We start from the raw sequence: 14,891 nt of genomic DNA on the forward strand, positions 1-14,891 counted from the left end.
GTAGCAGGTGTTTGTGTCATACTTGAATAAATCTTTAGATGTTAATATCCAGCGCTAGGTGGCGCAATGAGCTCTCTTCATTCTATAACAGGCGTTTATCATTGACTGAAAACTGATGTAAATAGTTCAGATGCTTTAATAAGCAGCAGCTCTTGACACCCGAGAGCTCGATCATGGTTTCTCATGGTTTGTACTGGACACTGTGCATGTTGTCGTGTTTTGGTGAGTATTTTTAGAAATTCAAAAAGGTTGTGTGTTTAGTTGTGCGCCTCTAATGGCAATTTTTCGTTCTTGTTACTCCATCTAAAAAAATTAACTACAGTAAGTTAAATGTTAAAAACAGTGTAAGCATGCCTTTTAGTGAAACTGATCGATTCCTCTTTCTTTCTTTCTTTAAGGACAATTTTTAGGTGAAGATCTGCAGTTTTCTGATCCGGCTAATGGAGCAGTAGGAGGAAGTGTGGTGTTCGCTCCTGATAACCCGCCCTCCACATCAATTGATACAATTCAGTGGCATTTTGGAACAACTCTTATAGTGACAGCACAGTCTGATTCAGCTGTAATAGCCTCAGCATACAGAGACAGAGTCAGTTTTGACAGAAACACTCTCGCTCTGGAGCTCCGGAACCTGAGACTGAATGATTCTGGAAAATACAGTCTGACTGTAATAACTACTGCTGGACATCAACTTAGAGGAGACACTTTACTACAACTGTTCGGTGAGTGTGTTGGCAAAAAAAAAAAAAAAAAAAAAAAGGTTTTAGTATATTTACCATAGGCTATGGGCCTAATAGATGATTGAATTAAAAACATTTGTGAAGTGTAAAAAAAGCAATTTAATGTGCTGTAAATTAAGCGTGTGTGTATATATGGTGTAATAACCGTTAAACTAATGAGTAGCCTACTAATGAGAATGTATAGTAATAGAAATAGACTGATAATGATTATTTAGGTCAGGATAGGCACATGTCTGCTGTTATTCTGTGATCTATGATGTTTTATCCCTAGTAAACCAGCTTTGCACAGATGGGCACTCTCATGTCCCAAGGGATGTTTTTATGAAACTATAGATTTTTAACTTTTTAAAATGTTGTGACTTAGAAATAACGGTAACACTTTACAATAGGTGACACTAATATGCATTAATTCACGCTTAACAAATGCACAGATAGTCATGAGTTAATGTATAACTCATGAAGAACTAAACCATTTATTAATAATTACTGCATCAGCAACAAATGAACATTCTATATGATTCATAGATTAAGTAATCAATAAATTGTTATTAGTTAGATGTGTCATAAAGTATTAATTCCCTAATGACATATTATATTAATTAATCAATCATTAGCTAATGATTTGCATGGGTATCATTATGTTATGACTTTACTTGTTGAGGCACAGAACTATTAACTAATTGTTAAGTAATATGTCGTTGTGATTATAGATTTTGAATTAGTTAGTTAGTCATGTGCCTCAACAAGTAAAGTCATAACATAATAATACCCATGCAAATCATTAGCTAATGATTGATTAAAGCAGACAACTAGAAGTTGAAAGGCATGGCTTCGACCCAATGTGGTAATTAACATAGTTAATATAATATGTTATAAGGGAATTAATACATTATGACATTTAACTAATAACAATTTATTGATAACTTATCTATGGATCATATAGAATGTTCATTAGTTGCTGATGCAGTAATCATTAATAAATGGTTTAGTTCATACTAGTTTTATATGAGTTATACATTAACTTATGATTATCTGTGCATTAGTTAAGCATTATTTAATACATATTTGTAAAGTGTTACCGAAATAACATTAAAACCGTCTTGGAAACTTTCAATTTACTTTAAAATTTATTTTAGTCTATAGATTTTTTTGTTGTTGTTTTACTCTTGTCTCAGACCTGGATTTTCAGTCTTCCATCAATTATCAAAATCAAATAAAATAAATTATGCATGTTATAAATGATGACCATTTAAAATAGACAGTGAAATAATCATATTTCTATGATGTGTACATATTGAAAAATAAATAAAAATGTATTTAATTGTTGATGGGTCTTCTGTACCACCTGCCTCTCTGGACTGTGTAGTCAGACCTCAAATGTGAATTCTGAAGCTGCTGTGTTTTTTATAAACTTAGTTGCTAAATAAGTATTATAATGTTATTTTTAATGTAAATTGCTATTTTAATAAACAGAATTAAATTCAGTACTCACTAAATGTGAAAGTTTCATTTTTAGATTCAGTGTCTTTGTTTTGTCTCTCGTTCACACAGAAAATATAACTAATGTCATGCTTACTGGTCCAGAAGAATCATTAATCGAGGGAGAATCATCTGCTAACATCAGCTCTGAGGGAACTGGCAGCATCAGCTCTGTGCAGTGGATGAAAGATAGCAGTCCTCTGTCTCATAGCAACAGAATCAGCTTCTCATCTGATAACAGATCAGTGTCCATCAGTCCAGTGCAGAGATCAGACAGTGGAGAATATCAGTGTACATATAGAAACCCTGTCAGCTCTGAGACGACTAAACTCAGTCTGATCATCAACTGTGAGTTAAACATTTAAACATCAAGATGATTTGAACTCAAACCAGTTTGTTTGTTCCTTTAACAGGGAGTCTCTTGTCTGTGTTCTAGATGGACCAGAAGATGTTTCTATTAAGGGTCAGGATGTGGTGGATTTAGGGGTTCGAGTGTTGCTCTCTTGTTCTGCAAATTCTGAACCTTCTGCCTCATTCAGCTGGAAGTTTAATGAAACAGACACTAATGTGACCACAGACACATTCACCATAGATCAGACTGACTTCACACACAGTGGAGATTATGAATGCACAGCTTTGAATAATGTCACAAAGAGAAACGCCACACAAAAACACGCTTTACTAGTTAAAGGTAAGAAAAGTTAAAACTAACTTGAAATGAGTTTTGATAACCAGTACTTTGACCTTAATTTACCACTTGTTCAAAGGATCTTTGTTTCTAAAAAGATATATTTAAAAAAAATCTACTGTTTTGTATGAACATCTCAGCTTCATGTAATTGCCTTGTGTTGTTTATTGTTTTTTTTGTTGTTTTCTGGGTTTTTTTTGTTAAGTTTTTATACACGTTAAAGTGTATTATAGTTATAGTTGTGTGTAGTAAATTGCTACGGTCTAATGATTCTTGTATCTTTTCCATAGAAGGAGGAGGAGAAGGAGGAGGAGGAGGAGGAGGGCTGTCATCAGGGGCGATAGCTGGGATTGTTATTGGGGTTTTAGTGGCAGTTGCAGGCATCTGTGGTCTGATTGTCTATTTAACAATAACAAATAAAATGTGAGTATCTGGCAGATTATGGTGTATTTTGTAATCACAGCTTTGATTTAACATATTATATACATCAATACATCAATACAAATTACAACTTCTATCAGCTTCCAGCAGGCCTTTGTAAATCAAGTTCTCCATTTGAACTTTAAAGTTCTCAAATATAAAAATCTCATTTTTATGTGAAACTATTTTATATCAAAGTCAGAGTTTCTGAACTTCTGAATTCTCTTAACATAATAGTGATATTTCATACATAAAATGACCACGGTAACTGTAACTGTTATAAAGTGTGTTTTTGTGAGACAGAAATGTGGTAAAGACAACTAGTTGTAACAAAATGTCTTTGTCTTTATGCTACAGCCCAAAGTTAAACCAACATCAAAAAGGAAAAGCAAGTGGAGGTATGTTTGATATTCATTCATGATGCCAGCATTAGTATGATTTGATTGAACAACAAAACTGACATCAACAATTATATCTAGATTGACCTTGATAATCACATAATAGATTTCAGATTAAGTATTCTTATTACAGATAATTCAGTATTTCTTTCAGTATCAAATACATTGTCTTCCTTTTCTTAAACAGCAGAAAGCAGAGAGGAGACAGTGAGTAACCTCTTGAGTCTCTTTTGACTCTTGATCTTTTATCTCTAAGATGTAATTAAAGAGTGTATGGCTTTTATAGCAGAAGGGATGAGTTTATTACAGTCAGCTCAAATGGACTTTAATCTTTCCCATTTTACTGCACAAAGACATGCTGATGATCACACTTAAACTATGGATATTGACAAACATTCAGTCACGATAGACATTACCACTGTTTATAGTGGACTTTGTGATATTTGTGATCATTTGTTTATCAGCAGCATGAACATTTTATTTTATTTTACATTTAATTTCACCTCAAGTGACAACATCATTCTGTCTGATGTTTTGATTATAATTTAAGGGGAAAAAATAGTTGGATGTAAACTATAAATAAATTATTGATTTGCAGAAGGCTAGAGGAGATGGAAAGATTCCAGGAAACAAGAGTGAAAATACATACGAGAATGTCAACCATGAAAATGTATATGAGAATGATGTGTATGAAAACGTAAAACTTGAAGCTTCAAGAAGGCCAAGGGCTCCTACTCCTCCTCGGGTGAGCAGTTTCAACATATTTAAGTCCAGTTCATCTCATTGTAAAACATCATGTGCTTTGGTTGCATCACAAAATAAGTGCTATTTATCCTGTTCTGTAGCTTTGCAGTAAAACAATAAGGAAGTCATTTGGTTGTTTTCGTTTAATACATGCTTGTGTAACTTCTCCATTCAGGTATCAAACCCTCCTCCTGTGCGCAGGTGAGGAATTGAAGACACGGAAACACATCTACTGCAAGATGATCTATCCTGCTGTATAAATTTTCTCTTTTTTCTGTTTTTATTTTTAAAATTACAAATATTTTAAAAATGTATATGGCATATTACTGAAATATCATAAACTGCTGCATCAACTATTTGTTCTCTGTGCTCCACTAATACCTTTTAATAATAAATTTGTTTCACAATGGACAAAGGTTTTTCCTTACTTAGTTCCTTACAAAGTCATAAATACAGAAGTATATTTCTATAATAGTAAAGGAGTGGGGGTCAAAGCCATTACTATATACACTGAGATATAAAAGATGAATGTGTAAGAATCCACCCGCCAGCCCAAGAAGTGGACTCCAGCGGCCTGGTCGAAGGTTTAATGCGTGTTCGTTCTTTTACTTGCGCCTCTAAATTTATCAGAATTTAGTTTAAATTTTAGTCTAGCTCCGTGTTCAATCTGACTCCAATTTCAAGTGATCATTAAATTTAGGCAATATTTTTTATTAAAAACTGATCACAGATATCGATTGTATATTAAATTAGATATTTGATTATTCTGGAAATCGCTATACTTTCAATTATCCGCTCAATGGGGACCTAATGTCTCTTTTGAGCCTAGCGTTGGCCGAAGGCGCCGGTCTCACGCTCACAAACTCTCCAGTCTGATGCTAGTCTGAGGGTGTAGGTAGACTAATACCTGTTTTCCTGCCGCCTTCTGCTTGCTTATGACAAAAAAAGTGTTGTTCACTTAGCAAGTTGTACGGGAAAGGACTATCATTCATTAGCCTTCAGTTTGACCTATCCTGGCCATAGATTTGCGGTAACAAAAGCCTCCTCACAGTTTACACAGTTTTCTCCAGAAACCCAATGATTTCTGGAGAGTTCAGAATAACAATTATAACATTTTATTAGTCAGGTAAAATTGTATCATGCCAATTACATAATGAAACAATTAGAAGCCAATTTAGAAAGGATAATGTAATTGTGAATCACACTGTAACCATGTGGCAACCCTGCTCCTGTACATAGACACTGTAGCTATATGGGGAATAGACAAGTGTCCCATGCAGGAGACAAACAAATTTAACATAGTCACACATGTAACAGTTATCCTAATTTAGCACAAGACACATGGTCTAAATGCATACAACCTTTTACCTAAGTATTTCAAAGAACACTTACAGCAAAGCAATCAAGTGTTTTAAAGAATAAACTTGAAGCACAAACAGCTATACAGTGTGTTCTATGGGCACAATGTGTTTAACACAATTACACTTTTGAATAAAAACGAAATGCATGCCTGACAGCAGAGAGACACACAGCAGCGAGAGTTCTGGTGGAAAGCTCCAGAGACCCTCACACACTGCATGGGGGTTTTCTGACTACAGAATCCCCCCGTAGTGTTTTGTCACTTCCCTTATATACTCAGACCAGAAAACAAAGAAATCAGAAATCAATCTTCAAATCAGTTGTAAAAACATAAAAGCCCTTTTGGTTATTCAGCTTCTCGTGCAGGGTCGCACCTGACTGGAGATCGATACACATTCTCACAGACCCTGAGGCAGACACACCCCTCAGCAGCAGAACAGAATTCTACAAAAGTTTCCAATCTTTCTCATAATATAAGTGACTACTGTAAAATTGAGACAAATTTACCAATCGCTCAGAGACCTATAGAATGATACCAAACATGAAGGGGAAAAACAAGAGATTCACAAGATACATGATATGTGGTATATACATATTCTTAATGAACTTTTAGTGAAACCTTTTGGGGGAAAAGAGGGAGAGGCAGAGAGGGGGGAGAAGGGGGTTGTAAATGAGCAAGGAGAGTGGTGTTCTTTGGAGACCTCTTCTCCAGATTAGTTTTATGGTTTTGTTGCATGGCATCTGTTTTGTGTGAGTTCCTAACACTTGGTTTCATGAGGAGATCATTTCATAAGTGTGGCGAGGGGGGCGTGGTTCAGCGAGGTCTGCAGCGGGAGAGAGAGCTGGGAGCAGTAGCCCCTCACTGCAGAACAAAAGATCCAGGGGGCGGAGTTGGATCCACATCCAGGGGGTGGAGATTGGTAGGTTTATGGATCAAGGGGTGGAGACGGGTAGGTTTAGGTCTATGTAAGGTGGGAGGAGTTGGATCTAGATCCAACACCACCCCCTGGATCTTGTGTTCTGCAGTGAGGACCATCTCGCTGGGAGACGAGCGGTGAGTAAGTGGGTCAAGTGCAAATGACAAACACCTGTGTCTTGTTCCAGTAAGTGGCGTGGGGAGACCGCATAAAGACACCTGGGAACGTCAGAGAGGGGAGAGAGAGAGAGACCAACTGCTGGCTGCTGGCCTTTATTGCTCAGGAGAGCCGAACTTTATATTGCATATGCACTGTGTTATATTGAGTGCTGATAGCACAACTTTTTGTTTACAAGAGAAGCTAAATAAACCCCAGCGACAGTCAAACCGACCTCGTCCTCTTCCTTCCTGAACATTGACTTTGACTTTGTTACAATAATGAAATAATTTGACTCCTTACAAATGTCTGTTAGTGATGTGAAAAACATGACATAATAAAATAGGACAAGTAGGGTACAACGGGGCTAAAGGCCCACCTTAAGAAAAAATGTGCTATTCACTGCGCCTAAAATGTATAATTGCAAATATATATATACATTGTATTGAACATTAATGGAGCAACAGATTTTGTGTGAAAATAAATCATTCGAGTTGTTTATTTTGTTTAAAAATCTTATAAATGTATGAGGTGACAAAGGGGGCCTTTTACCCCACACACGGGGTAAAAGGCCCACGGTATTGATACAAATACTTCAGCTAAAATAATGTTTTTTAAAAATAATGTCTAAGTTAATACTTGTTAGAAACAATCACTTTAGCAAAGTTTGTACTATTTTCTGCTTATTTTGAAAAATAAAATAATTACTTTTTGTTCAATAAATATACTGTCATTAAAATGTTAATATAAAAATATATTTTAAAATACAGAAATAAAATCATTTTAATAAGTAAAGATTCTTAAAGTATCGAAGGAGATCCAATAATAATTGAATATATATTTACAGTAGTAACAACATAATGATATTTTATTATATGATATGATAGATATCATGTTTTTAAATATGGTTTCATTCTAAACATGGTGCTTATCACTAATATGGACACCCAACATAATATATGATAGTCACCATATGAATCTAACCATGTCATGTCAACAAATGGAAAAGTCAGCCTATTAATTATCATGTTAATTACTGGGCCTTTAGCCCCAGCAGCAGGGGCACTTTTTACCCCAAATACCATACTTTTACATATTCTTTCATTATTTAAAAACTGTTGCTTTAATTATCTTAACCTCTTCCACTCTAAGGCATATTTTGGAATTCCGCCTGAATTTAACACACCCAAGTTTAAATATTCACCCTAGACACATACAGTGTAGGGAATTTAAAAAGCTAGTGTCATTGTACAGGAAACCCTTCAAATTTACTAAATCAGATTGCAAAACGTCATAAATAGCATTGTATGCTTTTAAAATATTACGATAAACATAAAAAAATAGGCCTTTTTTTAAATTTATTTTTTAGAATCCTGTCTTTGAAAATCTGTGATTCAGGTTCTGTTTGCTCTGGGGACCTGCTGATTATATTGTTTGACTACACTATGTGCCAGTATCCACCAGAAAAAAAGATTTTTTCTCTATCACATTCTGAACAAGAGTTATTCAAATATAACCGAAGGGAGGCAAAGTGTCATTTTTAGTGCATATATGTGTCCTCTGGATTTTTCTAATGCTCAAATGCAATTTTTTTTTTTTTTTTTTACTAATATTACCCCAAAAATCCTACTTTTAATACATACTAAAGCACTTTACTTAATTATCGATTGATTTTCTTCATTTACATTCAGGTTTAATCTTTGTATCTGAGAAACGCAAAATGTCATAAAGGAATGAGACCAAGTAACATTGTTGGTGTTTTGTGAATAAAAGCACAACAAATTTATTCTCCTTTCAGAATAAAAAACGAATCACTTAAAAACAGTCTTGTAGATTTTATGTGGTCTAAAACAGACCACTTGTACAAATTGAAACATAAATAAAAATGAGAAACTATAGAAATATGAAAGTAGCATATAAGTAACAATAAATATGCAAAACTGCAGATTGTGAAATACTATGTTTTCATAGCTTTTTGTAATGTTATTTTGTTAACATTATACAAATCTATGAAAACATGTATGAAACTCATTCAAAATAACTAATTAAATAACTCATTACATAACACAAACTTTTGTTTGTTTGTAAACTTTTTGCAAGTTGTTGTACATCAATATGCCTCCATCATCGATGTCCATCAGACCCGTGTTAGCACCAGACAGTTTTGTGTTTTACAAAGGGGCTCAATATAGCAGTGCTTATTTCCGAAGTGTGTGTCCCTCAATATGCCACCTCCTGAAGCAGTTTCGTCCTGGCACAGAGCACAAAGGCACCTGACATTTTGTGCAGTACATAGGTGTTTTTACCTGTTTTCCAGCCAGGTTGCACAAGGCACATCTTCTTCTTTCAGCTGTTCCGTCTGCTCCAAAAAATTCTGGAAAGCATTTCTCATCTTCCACATATCCAGAGGTGGCAGCATTTGCCAACTCACACACAAGTGCCTCTCTGAAAGCCTTTTGGGTGAGTGGGGTCTTACCCTGTTCTTTTGCCAGCTGTTGGTGTAAAATAAAACTATTCACCACGGCAATGTCCAGGAAATGGTAAAAAAATGTTTTGTACCATTTAGTCGTCTTATGCAAGACATTGTAGTAGCCGATAAGGGCATCAGAAAGATCCACACCTCCCATGTTCTTGTTGTAGTCTTTGACTGTGTCAGGAATTGGAATTTGCCGTGTACACCACCCACCTGTGGGATTCCTTGAATGCCTGGTGACCTTTTCACCGCTATATGCCTTGTGCATACTGGAGCACATTACGACCTCCCTTGTGTCCATCCATTTGACACAATTTCCTTCGGGACAATAAAGTTCATCTTATCTTATCTTATCTTAAACAGAAGCTTACCATCTCTGAGCCACCGGATCGCTCCTCTTTCTGCCTTTTTGCTGAGGTCATTTTCTCTGGTTTTGGGAAAACCTTGACGGTTCGGACGTATGGTTCCACAGGCCAGTGTTTTTTTTTCCAGCAAATCCATAAAAAGGGTTGGGCTAGTGTAGAAATTATCTACATATACCCGATAGCCTTGGCCTAATAATGGAGTATTCAGCAGATGCATGACAGAATCATAGCTAAGGCCTTTGCCTTTAACTAGTGAACCTTTACCTTCGTACACAAAGAAGTCCCAAGTGTACCCACATGTTGAGTCGGCAAGGACAAAGAGTTTGAAGCCCCACTTAGTAGGCTTGTCCTTCATGTACTGTTTAAATCCTACACGTGCTTTGGAAGCCACCATCCTTTCATCCACTGACACTCGTCGACCTGGTTGAAAGTACGTCATGCATGATGTCAGTATGTCAGAGTAAAGTGGCTTAATGAAATTAGTTTTTCATAGAGAGTTGCAGTTCAGATAAGGAGAGTATTGAAGAGATTCAAGGGAAAGCAGTTGAGACAAGTGAGAAAGATGAAGGAGAGGTTAGAGCCAATGAGGAAGAGGAAGGGATGAAAAGGGAGGTACAAGGAGAGATGATTCAAGAAAAGGATAGAGAGATAACAGAGGAAGGAGCTGCAGAAGAAGATATTGAATACCAGGTTCAGGGTACAAATGAACAAGACAATTACCCATCCTTGATGGCCTTACAGTTTCAAACAGACCCAGCTCATGTTGAACAGCTTAAAATAAAGCTTAATAGCAACTATATACAGTTCTGCTGCTCTCTTGGGCCATGTCAACCAGTAGCTGGCTTTCCTAAAAATCCACAAGGACGGACTTTTCAGAGCCAGTGGTATGCTGGTAACAACTGGCTGGAGTATTCTGTGGAAAAAGATGTCATGTACTGCTTTAGTTGTCGTCTCTTCTTGACAGAAGACAAGTTTAAAGCTAGGACTGTGTGGAGAACAACTGGAGTTGTCAACTGGAAGAAGGCCTTTGAAAAGATCCATGAGCATGCAGCCACTGAAGCCCATATGATCAGTATGGTGAGGTGGGCCAACTATAGAAAAGGGCCATTAGTTGAAGCTTTTAAAGCTCAGGCTGCAGAATGTGATTTACAAAATGAAAAGAAAGACAGAAGAACAGAGAAATCCTGTTTCGCTTAATAGACATCACAGTATATTTGGCAAGACAAGGACTGGCATTTTGGGGACATGATGAAAGCAGCACCAGTTCTAACAGAGGAAACTTCCTTGAGCTTGTGCACCTCTTAACGGGATATGACAGTGTCCTCAGAATGCGTCTTGAGTGTATACAGATCACTCAGTCCCAAAAGAAGAAGCCACAGGTGACACTTTTATCCAATAGGACCCAAAATGACCTAATACGATCTCTTGGAACACAAGTGAGGAATGTCATTCTGAAAGAGATTAATGAGGCCAAGATATTTCAATTTTTCTGGATGAAACTACCGATGTGTCACACTCAGAGCAAGGTTCCTTTGTGGTACGGTTTGTCCATGACATGCAAATAAAGGAGCGCTAAAAATTTTTTTTTTTTATTTGGTAGAGAGGCTCTACACTTTCCTGTCTTCTTCTAGCAAGCGTCATGCTGCATTCATAGAAATGCAAAAGTTGTTGTATGCTGGAGAGAAAACCTGGAAATTAAAACAGCTGAGTGACACACGCTGGGCCTGTTGTGAAAATGCCTTAAAAGCTCTGCAGAAAGTCTTTGTAAGTTATGCAGCTGTTGAAAAAAATCTCAGACAGCAATCCACCTGATCCAGGTGTTTCGCAGCATAAATTTTGAGTTTATGCTTTGTTTGGAAGTGGCCACCCCAGTGTTTCAGGAGACTGCTGTTGCCTCAGCTGCTCTTCAGCGTAAAGATGTGGATCTAGCAGTGTCATACACACTGGTGGAAGGAGTGCTAAAAAGGCTTCAAGAACTGAGGACAGAAAGTGAATTCAAGGTTGTCTTTGAAAAAGCAAAGGAACGGGCTGAGGCTAGGGGTGGGCGATATGAGCTAAAATTCATATCACAATATTTTCCACTGTCCAGACGATATCGATATTATATTGCGATATGAGGGGAAAAAAGGAATCACATTTTAGTAGACCTTAGTTAAATTACAGGCAAAATATACTTTAATCTTATAACTAGAAAAAAAAAAAAATATGATTTCAAGATCTAAGGCAAAAATAGAATGGTCTTACTTTAGATGTGTGAAATTATGCTACATAAGACACCTGCGCGAAAGAAAAACAGAAAATGGACTGAAAGAACATGCAGATTCACTCTCTGACAGCAGATGGCGCTTATGACCTCAATTTAGCGTTGCTTTGGTTACCGCTGTAAATAAAGCTGCTCTGCGCTTATGAACACGGAGGTAAGAGAAAAAGAAAATGCCATCTAAAGTTTTCTGAAGAGAGTTCCCTTCAGATACTCATTCATATTAACCCCTGCCCCCAATTCACATCAGTTTGTGTGCAGTTTCGAAGAGCCGATCGTGTGTTTGGAGCAAAAACTATCCGGTTCTGATTTATGTCCGATCAAACGGGGCATCTTTCTCTCTCTGATGACGCAGTAACGCCCGCGGGGCAAAAAATCTTTGTCCATCCAATGAAATCCATGAATATGTAACGGTATCCACGGTATAGCAAAATCCATATCATGGCACAACATAATACCGGCAGTCATGTTAATACCGGTATAGCGCCCACCCCTAGCTGAGGCTGCTGGAATTGAGTTTCCTGACAAAATACCTGGTGAGTCAAGACCCAGAAAAATACCTGCAAGGTATAAGCACAGTTCCAAGTCAACAGAAGAAGACCATCACCCTGAGAATTTGGAGGAGATCTACCGAACAAGGGTGTACTACACATTTTTGGATACCATTACTCAAGAGATGCTCAGACGATTCAAAGGAAAGGATAATAGTTCAACTGGCATTATCCTCAAAGGCTTACACAGTCTGACAGTAGCATCCAAATGGTCAAAAGGAGTAGAACCTGGTGATGCTGAACTTGTCAGAACAGTTAGTAAGTTCTACGGGATTGAGGAAGAAAAGGTCTTCACAGAACTTAGTGTTTCATGCATCCTACTCCTTCACCAAAAATAATGTGCAGGAAATGCTAAAGTGCCTATAAAAGACAATGAGATTGAGTCTGTTTTCCCTTGTCTTTCTGAACTCCTAAAAATTTATGCAACATTACCTGTCTCCACTTCTACAGTTGAGAGGTCATTTTCCAAGTTAAAACTTATTTTTTAGTGCCCTTTTTGGTCCTTCCGCCCCTGCCCCACAGGATGTCTGTGCACGCCACTGTACACGTGCATCTTGAAAAGTGAACGGCTGCGTCCGAAATCGCATACTACTTGTGTAGGTACTACATTTGAATTCAAATGTACTTCTCGACCGTTAAAAAAGCAGGTTTTGCCCAGCTAGGTGGGTCTCCAGCTGTCCATGTGGTAGCTGGAACAATAGATGTGTGTCACATCCGAATTGAACCACCAGTGACGCCAAACACTATTTCGACAGGAAGCTGTTTCATTCTGTTCAGCTGCAGGCCATCTCTGACCACCAGGGGAAGTTCCTCGATATCTTTGTTGGGTATCCCAGGTCTGTGCACAACGCCAGGGTGCTGAAGAACAGCCCTGTTTACACTGGCCGCCTGTATCCACCTGCAGGAAAATTAGACTCTGCAAATCAGTTCATGTTCTTATATTGTTATCGCTTAAGCTTCTGTAAGTTAGTTAATATGTAGGTGTGTGTGTGGGCACAGTCCACAGGGTATTGTGATGCATTAAGTTCAGTATCAGTAGTTAGAGGCATAGGCGTAAATCCCGGGGGGGACAGGACCCCCCCTATCTGAGGCTTGTCCCCCCTAAAAATATCATTACAAGTGACTCTGTGTATTGAAAATAATATAATGGACATATACTTGAAATAATTGTGTGATTAGTAAAAAAACGTTTTAAATTCAGAAATGTTTTGATTCCCCCCTCCCTTTCCTCACAGTGGTTTGGTCCACTGCCTGCTTTCCTTCTTTACCGATACACACACACGAGTCCGGTGAGAGAGAGCAAGTTAGTTATGTGTCAGTAGGCTGTCAAGGCTATTTTATTCTCTTTAAACATCGAGTGAAATGATTCTTTATCTTTAATACAGATGATGCTGGATCATTAATAAATTAGTCATGACAAAAAAATTATGACATCCGATGTATTTTCTATGAGCGATTATAAGTTTGACAAGCTTAATATCGTAGCTTGTCACCCACTACAACTAACATGGCGATAAGCCTGTGTGTGAACTGATATTAGGCTAATATTGTAGACCTATGTGTTGGGTTTGGTTCACTATGATGTTAAGTGGCAGATCAGTGGGTTTAATGCGGTTGAATTAATGCGAAAGAGACGAAACCTAAAATACTATGGATGACGCAAAATAATAATTATAATATGACGGCGTGGTGAACCATAAACTCATTTAAACACGGTCTCCATGCTATGTACACATGCTGTGTACACATATCTATCCTTGCAAGTACAATTTTGGCTGTATTATTTGTGTCCCCTTCAAAAATTGCTCTTGAGAAATTTTATGTTTATTGTCCCCCCCTACTGTCAGATGAAATTTACGCCCCTGGTTAGAGGTGCACTGCCACTGGTAGGGACGTGGGAACTATATTTTGAGGGCACGTTATTTAGAATGTGTCACTTTATGGTTTCCATGGTGACGCGTCATTGCTTGTCACGTGACACACCGCAGCAGCAACAGCGCTGAATGAATGATCTGCTTAAACTGCTTTTATGTCATTTTTCCTTTTTTATTCAGAATATTCATAAATGTGTTAACTATGGCATGAAATATCTGATATTCCGATTGTCAAATACATGCAAGTGGAAGTGTATTGTTGTTTAAACACCTTTATAACGATCGCGTTAGTTGAGCTGTATGTGCGATGGGCGCCGCGATGTTAGTTTGTGCCGCAGACGCAGTTCAGAGAATCGGATCTGTTGGATTTACAACACGTGAATTCATGCACTTCTCCTGAAATACTTAAAAGTAAGTGGCTGGTGAACTGGGAGAAGAATAGAGTAAACATTAAAGTTACTTACACAATG

At 37.4% G+C, this 14,891-nt stretch overlaps 1 protein-coding gene across 4 annotated transcripts; it reads left to right on the forward strand.

The window, feature by feature from the left end:
* The first annotated feature begins 17 nt into the window (after positions 1-17).
* On the forward strand, positions 18-4,836 carry LOC131521858 (carcinoembryonic antigen-related cell adhesion molecule 1-like). Of its 4 annotated transcripts, none has more exons than XM_058746962.1 (9): positions 19-222; positions 399-719; positions 2,289-2,564; positions 2,653-2,907; positions 3,195-3,327; positions 3,682-3,722; positions 3,910-3,929; positions 4,321-4,467; positions 4,642-4,836. In XM_058746962.1, the coding sequence occupies exons 1-9, from the start codon at positions 174-176 to the stop codon at positions 4,669-4,671; spliced, it is 1,272 nt and encodes a 423-aa protein (XP_058602945.1). In that variant the 5' UTR covers positions 19-173; the 3' UTR covers positions 4,672-4,836. The 4 variants fall into 4 exon arrangements, with proteins under 4 accessions (XP_058602948.1, XP_058602945.1, XP_058602946.1 ...); XM_058746963.1 differs by having other exon boundaries at positions 3,913-3,929; XM_058746964.1 differs by having other exon boundaries at positions 20-222; positions 3,216-3,327.
* The last annotated feature ends 10,055 nt before the right edge of the window (positions 4,837-14,891 follow it).

This window comes from Onychostoma macrolepis, chromosome 16 (genome assembly GCF_012432095.1).
Source record: "Onychostoma macrolepis isolate SWU-2019 chromosome 16, ASM1243209v1, whole genome shotgun sequence".
NCBI classification, from domain to species: Eukaryota; Metazoa; Chordata; class Actinopteri; order Cypriniformes; family Cyprinidae; genus Onychostoma; species Onychostoma macrolepis.